General features: G+C 46.6%; 1 protein-coding gene across 1 annotated transcript in view; it reads right to left on the minus strand.

The window, feature by feature from the left end:
• Arsb (arylsulfatase B) overlaps window positions 1–15,814 on the minus strand; it is a 164,696-nt gene that overhangs the window by 86,319 nt on the left and 62,563 nt on the right. Inside the window, exon 5 of the mRNA XM_028871646.2 lies at window positions 3,769–4,012. Within this exon, the coding sequence (XP_028727479.1) occupies window positions 3,769–4,012 (244 nt within the window). The remainder of the gene's footprint in view (window positions 1–3,768; window positions 4,013–15,814) is intronic.

A 15,814-nucleotide genomic window follows, 5' to 3' on the forward strand; every position in this document is an offset into this window, starting at 1 on the left:
TTCGGGAATCTGTTTCTCAGATGTGTGCTTGGTATTCCTTTAGATTTTCTTCTGAGTGCTGTGGTTTGATTTTCTTCCACACAAATTCAGAATTGTGAGGTAGTGGCTCAGCAGTTAAGTGCACTTGAAGTTCTTGCAGAGGACTCTCAAGTTCAGTTCTCAGCACCCACATAGTGGTTCACAAACATCTGTAACTCCAGTTCCAGGAGATCTAATGCCCTCTCTTCTGACCTCCATGTGAAGCAAGCACGTCCATGATACATATGCACACATCGAGACAAAATACTTTTAGAAAAGTAAAAATGTGTACTTTCAAAAGAGAAAATACAAATGGAAAAAACATTTAAGATTTTTTTCATGCAGTAAGAGTGTAGTCTTCTTGGAGAACAATATGGTTCTATATAGCCATTGTCTATAAAGTGGTCATTTTTCTTTAGCACAATTAACTTAAAATCATTTATATATATAAAGAAAAAGTCCTAAATGCAGGCAAAGATTCTATGTGGGAATAGTTCGTTTCAGTGTTATTGATTAAAAACATCAGATTAAAAAAAAAATGAAGGCTAGGGCTAAAGAAAGAGCCCAGTGGTTAAGAGCACTTTCTGCTTTTGCAGAGGACCTGGGTTCAGTTCCCAGCACCCCCATGGCCGCTCACAGTTCTCACTCCTATTCCAGAGGATCTGATGCCCTTTTCTGCTCTCCATGGATACTGCAACCACACACACGGTCAATTTACAGTCATACACATAAAATAAAAATAAATAACTAATCTTTTTTGAGAGCTAAGGCAATGGTTTAACATATTAAGGAGCCTTCATCAAAATAGTATTTGCTAGGAACAGCTGAATGACATAATGAAAAACTGGTTATAGAGAGCAACTGTTTATAAAATGATTATTTTTCTTTAGCACAATTAATTTCAAACCTGTTAAATGAGGGAAAAGATAAGGAAAAATAGTAAAAATATATATTTGTGTGTGCGTGCATGCGTGTTATGTGGTATGTGTGTTACTGAGGGTTGAATCTGGGGCCTGTGCATGGTAAACAATCACTTTACCACTGAACAATCACAACCCCTGAAATGAATCTTTTTAAAGGAAAAATATTTGGTTTAAAAAAGAAATTTCAATATCTATAGGCTCTTCAGTTCACTTGCAAGTTTTTTCAAATTGTCCCAAATTGGCAATGTCAATATAGTGTTCTCCTGTGGTCTTTGGCATATTTCTAATGGCATTTAATACACACAGCACAAAATGTGGTGTCTGATTTCTAAGTCACTGGTAAGGCTTCTCTGGTCAGTAGCAAGCCGTTCATAAAGTTGTGGAGGAGCAGACTGTTACGCACAGGGAGCAGAACCCAGAGAACCCAGCAGCCTGGCTCCACAACCACCCCAGTAACGGGCAGCAGAGGTGAGTGACAGTCCCCTCATCACAACTGAGGACAGTGAAGCAGACAGGCTTGCCTGTCACCCCCACCCTCAGCACTGCAGTCACCAAAGCTGTGCACCACACAAGGGTGCAGGAGCCTCACATGGGCATCCTTCATGGTGGGACAGTTGAGCGCAAAGGCTGGGGAACCGTCCAATTATTCGGGATAAGGACTGACGATGTTTGCAGCAACAGGCAGCCAAGGAGTGGATCAGTCTCCAGCCCAACATAAAGAACAACCCGGGAAACAGCACAGTGCCTGGGATGGACAGGCTGCGCAGGCGGAATGGCGGAGGGAGAGGAAGTGGGGGAGGGGCGGCAGACGAGAGCGGCAGAGACAGAGCTTCAATTCAAGGTAACAGGTGACAGCTGCTTCCTATGTCCTTATCTACAGTCCTTCATACTCGGTAGCATTACCAAGAGTGAGCACAGATGACAGAAAGGAATAGCGTGGGGCTCACAGAGTACTCTCTAAGTCTAGGACCCGCGATGCTGGTGAAGGTCTCCACTTAACTATACACAGAGACCCTACGGTGACCACCTCATGTGCCACCCTTCCTGTGCAGGCCAAAGTGATGGAGATTACTGACAGCCAGGGTACCATGCAGCCAGACAGACCAGCGCCACAGGCTGTGCATGGCTGGAGTTACAGACCATCATACTGCGGAGCTCCCTCTCCAGACAGCCTAGAGAGGACAAGGCAGAGAGGCAGGTGGATCTCTGTGAGTTCGAGGCCAGTCTGGCCTACACACAGAGCGAGTTCCAGGATGGCCAGGGCTATAGAGAGAAACCCTGTCTCAAAAAAACAAACAAAAAAAGAAATAAGCTATATGCCCAGCAGTGAAGGATCAATTCCATTAGTGTATGTGCAGAGTGTTGGCACTGGACTCTATGAACATGGATTACCAATTAGGGACTAGGCAGGTGTCGCCAGTGAGTTCAGGGGCCCGTGGACAGCCAGGAGCACTGGGGACAGATGGCTTGGGAGAGTCAGCACCTCATCTAAGGAAGACTGCTGCTATCTGATTCCATTTGGTGCAAAGCTGTGGAAATGTAGGCCACATATTGCCAGACCTTTATATTTAAAAAAAAAAAAACCAAACACATTTTATTTGGAAATAATTTCAAATTTATAGAAAGTTATTAAAAAATCAGAGTACAAGAACATCTACGCTCTCTACCCATCTTCTCATATTGTTTATATTGGAGTCTGAGTCTCCCGCCCCCACGATAGATACTCACACGTACACACAACCTTCTAATGAACCACGTACACCATGGCTCTTCACTCCTGAGGCCTCTGCTGTGCATTTCCTTTGAAGAGAAACCTGAAACCTCACTATTTTGAACTGGGAAAACCATAGATGAAGAAAGCAAAGTATGGGGTGTTTCACAAAGAGGACGGACAGTCAAACAGCCACCCCCAAACAGAGTTCAGCAGGCCAGAGGGGTTGAGAGGCCCAGCACTATCCATTTTGTTGCTTTAGGAAAGACAGTGCTTGCAATGTATGTCATTATATGTATAAGCTGGATCTGGGTACCAAACCACAGATCTGTATGTGAAAGCATCTTCCGGCCTCCAGGGACAGGGACGTGCCCCCCCCCCCTTCTTTGCAGGTCCCATGTCCGCAACTGTGGGAGTGAACCGGGCAGGACAGCTGCCATCTCTACAGTTGAGCACAGGCCCTGCTCCTGCATGGTGTCCCCCACTCTCAGAGCGCACCATTTATTGCTTTCACACTTCTTACCTCCACCCAAAGTACCCCAAGTCATCCTGCTTCTTTTCCTGGTTTAATGCCCTTATTCCCTCACCCCCGCCACAATACCGGCTTCTTGAGAGCCAGGGTTCTGCCCGAGTTATTTATTTTTAATTTTCTAGAACCCGGGACAGAGCATCACATAGTTGGTACTCATAAAATACTCATTAAGGAACGGGACTAAGTTCTACAGACTGCACAGTGTCTCCAGGTTCCTATCCGAGGCTGCCTTCTCTGGTGAGTCCTCCAATTTTTGAGCTGGCAACAGGGCCAATGCCCTAGCATACTGCAAGGAGCCAGCAATACTCTATCCTCCACCAAGAAAAACTGCTCAGCTTTAAAGACCTTCTACAGGAGAAGCCCGTCCTTTGTATAAAACACAGAACCCAAAGCCCAAATGTAAGATTTAAAAATACTTAACGACAATATTTGAAAGGCATTTCATTTCTTTTCTTTTTCTTTTTAAAATCTCGTATGTCTTATCTGGACTTCATCTTACAAAGGGAAGTGATCATTCTCCATCAATCATGTTAAGTTGCTCGAGTTTCTGTCCTGGAAAAGAATGGGGAAAGGCATGTAGGTACCTGATGGTTCTCCACACGTCGAAGCCATCCAGAGGCTTGGTACCGTTGGTGCTTCCCCCGGCCAGGTTCACCAGCGTTGGAAGCCAGTCCGAGATGTGGATGAGCTCCCGGGTCTTCACGCCTTTTTGTTTCAGCAAGGGGCTTGCCACAAAGCTCACTCCACGGATGCCTCCTTCCCACAGGGTCCATTTCCGTCCTCGAAGCGGCCAGTTGTTGCCCCCAGACAGAGTCTGCCCACCATTGTCTGAAACACAGATAGATAAGCCTTGGCCATGAGTGGGCAAAAGATATCAAAATGGAGTCACTTGTGTCAAGTCCTAACAGACGAAAATGTAACTGGTGAAGATGAGGTTATGGAGGAGGGGGGTCAAATACACATATGCCTCATGATGAGAACAGGCTCAGAACCACAATCTTGGGGATGCGGGGAGGTTACCATGACCTCCTACAAGAACACTCCTGTAAGGACATCCACCCAGTCAGCCTTGGACTAGTTTTGTTCCTGTTCCTCATCTCTGTAGCCAAGGACTGTTGCTTCAAAATAACTTATGCAATCTTCCTCAGTTTTCCTTTAAAAACATCCCAGGTGCCAACCTCTTTAAAAGTGCCCAGAGTTAGCAGGCAAACATGTCCCGATTTCAATGCTCTCTGCTCTCATAGAAACCTTTGCGACTCTTTTTGTTTATCAGCTGGGGGGGAAAGGACAATGCCACCTCTCTTTAAAAAAAAAAAAAGTGAATTCTGTGTGAGTGTGTGTCAGTGTGTGTGTGTGGGGGGGACGGACAAATTTAGGTACCCGTGGAGGCCAGAAGAGGATGTCGGATGTCCCAGACCTGGAATCACAGGCATTGTGAGCCACCTTATGAGGGTGCTGTAAACCTAACTAGGTCTTCTGCAAGAACAGCAGGCATTCTTAAGGGCTGAGCTGTCTCTCCCAATGTTAACTCTTTCATTACCCTCACCCCGTCTTGCCTCCCCACCTTCCCACGTGGTAGAAAGGATTTCAAGGACTTTGCCTAAGGATGGGCAGGAGTGGCCAGTGACCACTAAAAAGGGAATCCGTTATTTTCCAGCTCTTAAAAGCACATTCAAGAACTCAAGGTTCACATTAACTCTTGTTAAATAGTTCTTGAAGAACAGAGGTGAAAACTCTTCCCCCCCCCCCATTCCTCTCCCACTGGACACTGTCCTCCAGGACCAGACATAGCCAGGGTCCATGACACTTCTCTGATAAAAACCCTTTAATCCTCTGAGTTCTACCATGTGGACAGGTGCATGGGCAAAGCCATGGATGAATTTTACAGGCAGTGGACAGCAATGGACAGTTCAGGAGCCTGAGAGCTGGCGTTCACCGGCTTCATAAAAGGAAACTCAGGGGAGTTTCACTTGGTGACTCCACACTTCCTCAGAGGAGGCCAGAAAACCTTTTTAAGATTTGTCTTGGAGCACCAGGCATGGTGGCACATGCCTTTAATCCCAGCACTCTAGAGGCAGAGGCAGGGGAATTCTCTGAGTTCTAGGCCAGCCTGGTCTACAAAGGGAGTTTCAGGACAGCCAGGGCTATACAGAGAAACCTGTCTTGAAAAAAAAAGAAGAAAAAAACAGAAAAAAAAAAAGAAAAAGAACAAAGGTTCATCTTGCAAGAGAACTTCTAACACTGAAGCCGGCACCTCAATGACCAACCCACTCTCTGGTGACCTGGGAACCGTTCCTCATGGGTGAGAAATTCACGGTTTCTTCCCAGCCTGCAAACAGCGTGGCCGGCCGGGTGGGAAAGTGAAACACTTCCCCCCGTGACAGGATGGCAAGGTGAAGTTTCAACGCATGCCGTACCAGGAGGAGAAGGTTTTGCTCCGAGATGACAGAGGTATGAAGGATATTGGTGAAAACTGGGTAGAAATTCTAAGAATGACAAACACTGGGTAGCTTATGAGCCAGGTGAGGGCTCAGGGTTAAACACTGAGTTTCAACTATAGAAAAAAGTCGTAGTATTTCTTGTATACCAAATTTGTAGAATCATATTAGTTTGCAGAGTACCCAGGGGCTAATGTGACTTTATGTACATATTTAAATAACCTTTATTTGCATGCATATGATACTTACATATTGCTTTTTTAAAAAAAAAATCACTATTGTTCAAATGAACTGCAGTCCTCTCTTATCCTGGAGGGATGCCCCAGACATCCAGTGTATACCTGAAACCCAGGCGACCACAGTTTGGGTTTTCCTACACACACCTATGATAAAGTTCAATTTATTTTCTTGTACATTTTATTTTTTTTATTTTTATTTATTTATTTATTTATTTATTTGGTTTTTCGAGACAGGGTTTCTCTGTGTAGCTTTGCGCCTTTCCTGGAGCTCACTTGGTAGCCCAGGCTGGCCTCGAACTCACAGAGATCCGCCTGCCTCTGCCTCCCGAGTGCTGGGATTAAAGGCGTGCACCACCAACGCCCGGCATACTTTTTATTTTTTATATGCATGGTGTTTTGCCTGCATATATGTCTGTATAACATGCATGCCTGGTGTGGAACTGTGAGCCACTGTGTGGGTGCTGGGAATTGAACTCAGGACCTCTGGAAGAGCAGCCGGTGCTCCTAACTACTGAGCCACCTCTCCAGCTCCATAGGCACAGTAATATATCGACAATAATAATAATGAAACAGAACAATTATAACACAGTGTTACAAAAGTTATGTAAGCAGGGGTACAGTGGCACATGCATCTTGTCCCAGCTAAGGAGGATGTTTTTCAGCCCAGGAGTTCGAGACCAGCCTGAACATAGAAAGACCCGATCTAAGAGTCAAAAAGCCATATGGCTGTGGTTTGTCTCTCGCACTCTGTTACCACACTCGTGTTTCAGGAAGGAACGAGTCACAGACCGGCAGAATCGTGGCCTTCACTGCACTAGACGTCAACATGCAGAAGAAGGTGCCATTGAAAACTTGGAGTTTATTTATTTTGGAATCTTCCATTGACTATTTGCAGACCACAGTGGACCACAGCTGACTTGAACAGTAGAACACTAAAGCAGGAAATACAGGGGACTCTAGTACAGAGTGCAGACCAGGTCTACAGGAAGCAAGAACTCAGTGTTAGTAAGCGTTAACGCCACCTCAGGCACCACTTGGATTTCACAGGATCTGAAGGTCTAAGATGGGATGGAGATATAACTGACAGCTAACGCCAGCTGCCCACTCGCGGGGTGACCAGGGACAACATGCTACCTCAGTTTCTTCATCTTTCTTGTTTAAAAGTGAGAACGAAATGACCTTGTCAGGGCTCCCAATGCCACCTGAGTGTTCGATAAATAGCAGTGACTGTCGTGGTTCCTCATGTCCACAGTTGTTGCTGGAGGGCTTCTCTCCAGGTCCCACCAAGCCCCGCAGTCCCACAATCCACGTATAAAATAATCACTCAGACGCTTATATCGCTTATAAACTGTATGGCCGTGGCAGGCTTCTTGCTAACTGTTCTTATATCTTAAATTAACCCATTTCTATAAATCTATACTTTGCCATGTCGCTTGTGGCTTACCGGCGTCTTTACATGTTGCTTGTCCTGGCGGTGGCTGCAGTGTCTCTCCCTCCTTCTTCCTGTTTCCCCAATTCTCCTCTCTCCTTGTCCCGCCTATACTTCCTGTCTGGTCACTGGCCATCAGTGTTTTATTTATATAGAGCGATATCCACAACTCACAATTGCTCCCACAGTCTAGATAATAATGGTCTTGTCACCTGAAGAGGAGGAGGAGGACTGAAAACAGCTGAGAATGGAAAGGCTAGGACTCCAGTGAGGTCTGTCTGGTCCCCAGGCCTCTGCCCCCACAGTGCCAGGCTCTGACGTTCGTTCCTAGTGCAGCGTGGGCTTATAAAAAGGCTCCCTGAGTGAGCACCAACAGAGAGCAAACGCACTCTTCCCATGGGACAGCAGGAGCACAGTCACTTTCGGGGGGCTCCTTTTATTGGTATTGGGGTCAGATGTTCGAGGCTCTGTTGCCACAGCAGCTTCTTGTGGAGTCACTGACACATACATGTTCGGGTCCTTTTCCTGCTTCACGAAGGAGAGTGCAGAAGGGTGCTGGCTTAGGCTGGGTGAAGGAAACACCTCTTCAGCATGTGCCTGGGTGACAACGGATCGCATCATTTGATACCAAAGACATCCGAGACCCTTTTTTCAAACTCCATTGCTCTCTTTTTTCCCCCCTAAGATTTAAAAAAAAATATGTGCATGTGTGTGTTCTTCTGTGAGTTTATGTGCACCCGTGTGCAGGTGCCAGATGAAGGCGGCACTGGATCTCCTGGGGCTGGAGTTAAGAGCAGTTGTGAGCTGCTCTGTGGATTCCTGAAACTAAACCCCAGACCTCTAAAAGATCTGCCAAGGCTCTGAACCATGGAACCATCTCTCTGCGCCCCATACTGCCTTTTCTCCCCACCTAAACCAAGACTCCAGGTCCAAGCCCTCACGCAAGTTTATTAAATACACATTCCATGTCATGTCGTCTTCAGTACTCACAGAGTATCAGACCCCTATAGCCAATGGATCAACTTCAAAGAAGGAACCCTTCGTGCGCTCAAAAATGCCCTGGAGGCTGAGGAAGGCTAAGTGGGAGAAACAGTCTTCCTCGGGGAAGAGCACACCAGTTGGTTATCCAATACCAAGTGATCAGCCCTGAAAACACACACAAATAACACTATACAGCCTGTGCAGGTTGTATTTATATATTTAGGAGTACATACATACATATACTATAACATATATATATATTATGTTATATATATATATGTATAAAACATAATAAAAAAGAGTGAATTTGAAAGAGAGCAAGGAGGGATATATGGAAGGGTTTGGAGGGAAGAACGGGAAGGGGGAGATGATGCATTTATAGTACGTGCTCAAAAAATGAAAGAAATAATTTTTTAAAATGCACTAGAAGGGAATGCTCACAACCCGAATGCCAAGAATGGCTGGGGCGGCCCGGATCCCGTTTCCTCCGGTCCACACCGACATGGCACAGGACCACGGACGATGCCCGCTGTCTCTTTTTTTAAGCAGACGCAGTTCTCTGAAATACTAGTCGATGCGTCCCGTAGTTCCACATACTTGTTTGTGCTCAGTGGAAAATACTGGATGGTGGTGGTGGTGGAGATCAGAGGTGGCGGGGCCGAGGGCAGCTGTGTCTGCAATCTGATCCGAGTCTGACAGAGTGAGTCAGAGAGGAAAATGCTCTGGGCTGTAAATCGAATCTGGCCTCTGCTGCTACTGCGGGAATTGAATGGGGACTGTTTTTGTGATTAGCTTACCGTGATGTTTCTGCCATTAGCAATGATAAGCCTGCCTAGCACCAGTCAGCAACATGGCTTCCTCTACCGGTTTCTCCAGACTGCTCTAACAGGAAAGTATTGTTAATGGTCACACCCGTGGTTTCCACCTGCCTCTTTAGCCAGAGAGCCAAGGGCAGATGTGCCAGGGAAGAGGGAAGTTCAGCGCCCCCTAGGGGTGGCTCCTCTACACAGCAAGAATGCATATGCTCGGATAAAACAGTGAACTTTCTCTTGTAAAGAATTCATTTTCAAGAGAAAGTTTAGTTTCATTTCCTGACTGCCTTATGCAAAAGCTTCCAAATCAAAATAAGATGACTCCAGCTTTACAGGCTGGAAACTATGAAACTTTTTTTCCCAAAGAAATAGCTTTTTTTTTTTTTTCCAGCAACATTTTGGCAGGCACAAAACCTAATTATAAAACCTTTGCTGTCTAGAAAAGAACTGTCAAAATGAAACAAATGCTGTCAGATATAGACTGTAAATCTCACTTTATTATTCATTATCAAATAAAAATAACTGTCAGAAATCATGGAAAAGCATCAGTTAGCCAAAGATCTGAGCAAAAACATTTAAGTCTATGACATGGACACCTCATCTGTATCCAGCTGATAAAAACTGAAATGGAACTATGACATCAACACTAATTCTTAGGCCCACCCCCGGCCCCAGACAATCTAGTGGCTTGGCTATTTGACATTACCCTGAGCCGTCAGCCTGAATCTCTGCATTTTGTCCCACGGATGCTCTGGCTCAGGCTTCCCCAAGGCCTCCCCTTTCCACAGACATAAAAAGAAAAGAAATCTTGCTCATCCTCCTGGAGGTCTGGCCTTCTCTCTACACAGGGCACACTTGTGGGTATGAAGGGTCCATGCAGAGAGATGCCATTCCACAAGGGGGAAGTCTCTTTGTCCCAAAGCTGGACCTACTGGTTAATAGCTGATTTCCTGGGACTCTGTAGACCAGGCTGCCTCCTGGGTGCTGGGATTAAAGGAATGTGCCACCACCGCCCAGCTGATAGCTGATTCTTTTGGATTCATTTTCAATATTACTCAGATGCAAAGTGGAAAAATCAGTCTATACCTTGGTATTATCTAAAGGTCTAGGGAAATTCAATACTCTCGTACTAAACGATTCTGAGAAAGTAACCATGAAACCAGAGACTCAAAAGCTTGACCTTCATCTCACCAAACTGAAGTTTCTTTGCCAGAACTGGACATGCACTCAACTCTGCCACGGATCAATTCAAATCGGCTCTCCAGTTCATCACCTACTGCCTTGGGCACACCCCCTCACCCGGGCTCCTGGGATAAGAAGGCTTCACAACACCCAGTTGCCACCAGGGGTAATTTTGTAAAGCCCCCAAACTATCAGGGCCACCTCTACACTTAAAGACCCCGTTACTTCCCATCACAGGAAAGTTCAGACTTCAGCCCCACTGACAGAATTCCTTACACACGAGGCCTCAACCTGTTCTGGGCCACGCCTACCAAGTCACTTATACGTCAATCACACACAACTAAATTCTTCCACTGTGAGAGTACACCATCACCTTTCAGGCTGACTTGGTCTTTGTACAAATTGGTTTCCTCACGTAAACACATCTTCCTTCATTTCTGCTGGACTCAAACCTTAAGACCTGAGGTTAAGTGTCAGATGTTTGGTGAACTTGTTACCTAGTAGCCCAAACAGCCTTTATCTCTCCTAGGCCACACATTTATTCCCATCACTCCTGGCGTACTTAACTTTATTGGCCCTTGGTGACATTTTTTTCCCTAGAACTCTTCTCCTCGGGGCTAAGAAGGAAGCTCTGCTGTTTGTGTTTGCAAGACCTGGAAAAGGACCAGCTAAGAGAAAAAGAAACACGTAAAAGAGGAGAAGGCCGCCCACTCCAAATAGTGAGTGAAGACACCCCAAAATTAGCTTTGGATGCCACACAGCTCTCTAAGTCCCTGCCTGGCTGTTGCCTGACCTTGACCCCTTTAGGAAGAGGATGCTACTTCAATCGGCAGATGACTGACTAGCAAATGGGCCATCTGGACCCCAGTAAGGATGTAAGCATCAAACCTACATACAAGAACTGCTGGTCCCGCCTAGTACCTGGTCAGTCATGCTAAGGTTTAAGGGGGCTGCTGAAGAGCATTTTGGAAAGCGCTGGCCTGGAAGGGACTCTCCAGGTCACACCTTAGCAAGTCTGTTCTGAGCTCTGCCGTTTGCCAGGGCCACCCTAGCTCTTTAACATGGCATACAAGCTCTTCTCGTGGTGTAAGTGAGAAAAAGGGACAAGCTCCTTCTTTCTTTGTAAGCAGTAACTTGGCCTGTCAAAAGAGATGAAATGGGACGGATGGAAAGCCGGCTCAGTGGTCAACAGCACTTGCTACTTCTGCAGGGACCCAGGTTTGGTTCTCTGTATCCATCAAGGCCGCTCACAACTGCCTGTAACCCCAGCTCCAGGGAGCTGACGCCCTCTCTGACTCCCGTGAGCACCAAGCCATGCAGCTACAAACAAACCAAAACAAATCTTTTTTTTTTTAAAGCTGAAATCAGAAGGGCAGTCACATGACCATCACAAAGTAGACAGCCAGACACAGAGAATGGGCAGTGCAAGGGCCTTATTCAATTACACGGGTTCCTGAGATTAAGGTCAAGGTCTCTTTTAGTTAGAAACTAATTAGCTATATATTTGATTTTATTTTGAAGTGCTGGGGGTGGAAGTGAGTTCCCTACGTGAGGCAAATGCCCTGGCACTGAACTGTGCCCTCAGCCCGGGGAATCACATTCATACGGAATGGAGGAACCGAAGGTCGGCTAGGTCCGAACACAGATCCATCTGGCTGTTCGATGACTTGCTGTCACTTCTTCCACTGTCCCTACTGCCACCTGGCTAACTTCACCGAAACACACCCAGGGGATGGGACCGTGAACTCGGGCAGGACACTTCATCTCCGGGTCTGGGAAGATCACAAAGCCGGCCTTGATACGGTGCCTGGCACTTAGCACCACCACCTGGTAAACATGAGCTGGTTTTGTTGACGGACGTCACCGGAGCTGGTAAACAGTGCGGAGCAGACTACCCGGACATTAAACACAGCCTAAATTCAGGTGTCGGAGCTACATTCTCGGGTTCTGTGCTATCGCCCTGCTGGATTTACATGCGGCACTGTGAGCAGGAGACTGCAATGAATTATGACCGGTTTTGTTATTCTTAGAGAAAACTCAGGATGACTCCTTTCTGTTTCCACGGGTTTAAACGAAGTTCATCAGTTAGCTGTGGTTTAGCAAATGACATCCTGGGATTCAAATGAAGCATCAGAAACTGAATATTTATCCAGATGTTCATCTGAATATCTGCAAGGCTGTGTGGTGGTTTCTTTACTCGGGGAAGCTGAGTGCTGTGACCCTGGGCTCCCAGTGCATACTTCTCAGGCTTTTTCATCTTGATAAGCCAGCAGCTGGGGGAGGATCCTGCTGAGCGGCTCCAGGAGGATTCTGGGAAGGTGGGAGTAACTGACCTGGCCACCGAAAGAGCTGAGATAGGGGAAGATGGATGTGAGCAAAGGCCCACATCAAGACTGGTGGGACTCGGAAGCAAGATTGCAAGTAAAGGCACTTTCTCATTCTGCCGTAGACATGGCATTGCTTGGAATAATGAGAGACCACTGTGATTCTAACTCTCCTCTGAAATGTACTAAGGGCGCAAAGACACACAAGTGTCAAAAGACTGAGAACATTTGTTCTCTGAAAGTCATGGTGGGTCTGGGAACTGGAAAAGTATTCTAATTCACTACACTTTTTCTGAATTTAAAGCATTGGCATCCACAGATTGGGGAGCTCCCTAATGAAGTTGTAAGACTCTTAGGAAGCGTAAATAATGTGGGTTCAATCATCATATTCCAGATCCTCCAGTAAGTAGTACAGAAGAGTCACTTCTGCTATGTTGAGCAAAAGTACCAAATATTCTAGTCTTTTCTTAAAAAAAGTAAAATCTTCTTTGTCTTTCCTATAGTTTGATCTTAAATACTCAATTTTAAATAAAAAAAAATTAACAAATTCCCTGAGCCCAAAAATTGGGGGGGGGGTGCTGAGGAGTATTAGAGTTTACTAACAAAGCACTTAACTCTTCTTCTGAAAACCATCCCTGATGGTCAGGTGATTCTCGACTAGACTGCTGCTTATCTTTCAGTAGTGCTAACGAGAAACAACAGACTGATTACCGTGGAAGTATTGGAAGGTTTGGCAAGCTCAGGACAGCACAGAAAATGCTAGTAACAGATAGGAAAAAAGAGAGAGACCTGTAGTTTCGGAATAATGGACTTACTACCTACATACATGGCGAAGAAAACGGAAGTTGAGGCCAGTGAGTTTCTGGGACCGCTAAATCCGAGAAAGCTGGAATATTCCATTTAGGCAAGCATCGGTTATTTTGTTTGATGTTTCCAAAGAAGGAATGGAAGTTGACCGCGTCAAAATCTACAGAGTTCTTGTAAAATGGCTCTCTCAGTGTCAGCATTTTGCCGAATCTCTTAGGGTTACTTAGAAAGGTCAATGAACCTCATTGAGTGGCCGGGCGGTTCCGTTTCCCCAGAGCACTTCTCTGAAGCTTTGCCAAGTGCGAAAGGATCTTACTGGTGGCTGGAGTTCAGTGTCAGGAGAGGCAGGCGAATGTAAGAACTGGCCGGCGCCCTTCTCTCTGAGGAACAGAGGGAGGAAACGCTCAATGGTCAACACACAAACAATAAGTCCAAATATGAAGCAATCCGATTGAAAATTTCAGATACTGAGTGCAAGAAAAAGATCCTTCAAATTTGCAGATGACACGTAACTCCAAGGTCAAAAGGAGAAACCCTGTGAGTCCCCAGAACACTGGACTTTCATGTGGCCAGAAGCAGCCCTCTGACTAGCACAGTGGGTGTGAGCGTGAGCTCTGTCTACAATAGGAGTCCCAGGCAAGTGCGGGAGCCATTGTAGCGAGGATGGCCGGGCTAGGGAAGTGGGAAACAGGCTGTTCTCCGAGCCCGGCAAGAGGAGAGTGGATAAACCAGGCAGGAAGCAAGAGCAGGCGAACAGCCCCAAAGCAGTCTGAAACCAAGACCAAGCAATCAGCCAAAGCAAAACAAATGTCCCTCAGTAGTCACAACAAGCTCACGAGGTCCAGGCTATCAGACACAGCACAGGGCCGAAATGTCTCACACTCAAATCTACAGATAGGGGTGGCGTCCCGCCTCTGAGCAGGCTAGGATCTGCTGCAGGAAGCCGGAGGCTGTCCCCTCAGAGGAATGGAAGAAGAAGATCCTGAGCATTAAAGATAAGCCGTGCACTATGCCTGCTTTTCCAACATCAAGTGATCCACTTTCCTGGTATAAGGAAACTACTATATGAAACATATTAGAGTAAAATGTTAGACTGATGACCCTTCATCATTTAGATAGTGAGAGGCTCGGGGCACAGTGAAGGGTAGTTTAGAATTGGAAAAAAATCTTTCTATTCCATAGTCACATCATCGATTCTACCAATATAAGGTATACATTCGCAGATGTTTCTTCCAGAATCATCTTCACATGCACATGTAATCCGTGTTGGAATAAAGTCATGTGAGGCTTGAATACCACTCGGAAACCAAACAGGGTGCCTTTGGTGACTCTGATCTCCCAATGCTTCCAGACATTACTCTCGTTCCTTGTAATTCTTGTCAACTCAGCCCAGGAAACATTCAGGGCAGTCAATGCTTGTCCTCTGGGGACGGAGAGTGAGCAGATGACATCTGGCTGAAGCAGCCACTCAGAGCTAGTTAGAGGAGAAAAGAGGACAGCAGAAAAAGCAAGAGAATGCAGCTGCATCCCTACAGAGACGCTTTGGTCCCCACCCTGGAAACCCTATCCCAGTGTAGAATGACGGTCATGGGGACTGGAGAGTGGAGAGGGTCGTCTCGTATCCCAGAGGAGACTGGGGGTGCTGGAGGGAGCAGCAAGGCTCTGCATTTTCAAGTGCCAAGTGCAGTGTTGGAGCATCGGATAGCAATGGCTGAACGAGGAGAAGGCAGGCAGGCCACACCAGAGCACAGGGGAAGCGCAGGTCCACTCATGAACGTTCTGTCTGTCATTGAGAAGTACACACATGGACGCGGAGGTGGTCCCAAGACTCTCTGCGACAGGGAGGACCCGGCATGATCTTGATGGGTGAAATGGGAGGTGTGGCCGGGACAGGGATGCTTCCACTGAGGCTGGTGGAGGAGGGAGAGATGTGGACCACTCACTCCCACCTCTCGCCCTGGCTCCAGCGTTTTGGCTTCCCGGAGAGGATCCAGGAAGAGAGACAGTAAATTAACTGAGATGAACTGTGCTGACTGAAACAGGTGCTGTTTTTTGTGTACACAGACTTTCGCTGGCCGGGTGACTTTTAAACGCATCAGCTTAGGGTTCTGGGGGCAGTGATGTCCAGGCCTGTGGCTCTAGGATCCAGTGAGGGTCTCCCTCAGTGAGGCATCTTCCCATGGCAGAAAGCAGGAGGACCAAAGAGAGATTTTACAACAAAGCAACTCACACAGTAGCTGCCTTAATCCATCCATGACCACATCGCTTCCTAAAGTCCCTGACTTTCAAATATTATATTTCAGTTTGGGAAGGGCCACGCAGGCCATGACATGGGGTTGCCTCCACACAGCGGAACAGGAACCTAGGCAGCCCAGGGGTCACTGATGAGGAAGAAGGCAGTTACATGTTGAATTTCTA

This window comes from Peromyscus leucopus, chromosome 11 (genome assembly GCF_004664715.2).
Source record: "Peromyscus leucopus breed LL Stock chromosome 11, UCI_PerLeu_2.1, whole genome shotgun sequence".
NCBI lineage: Eukaryota > Metazoa > Chordata > Mammalia > Rodentia > Cricetidae > Peromyscus > Peromyscus leucopus.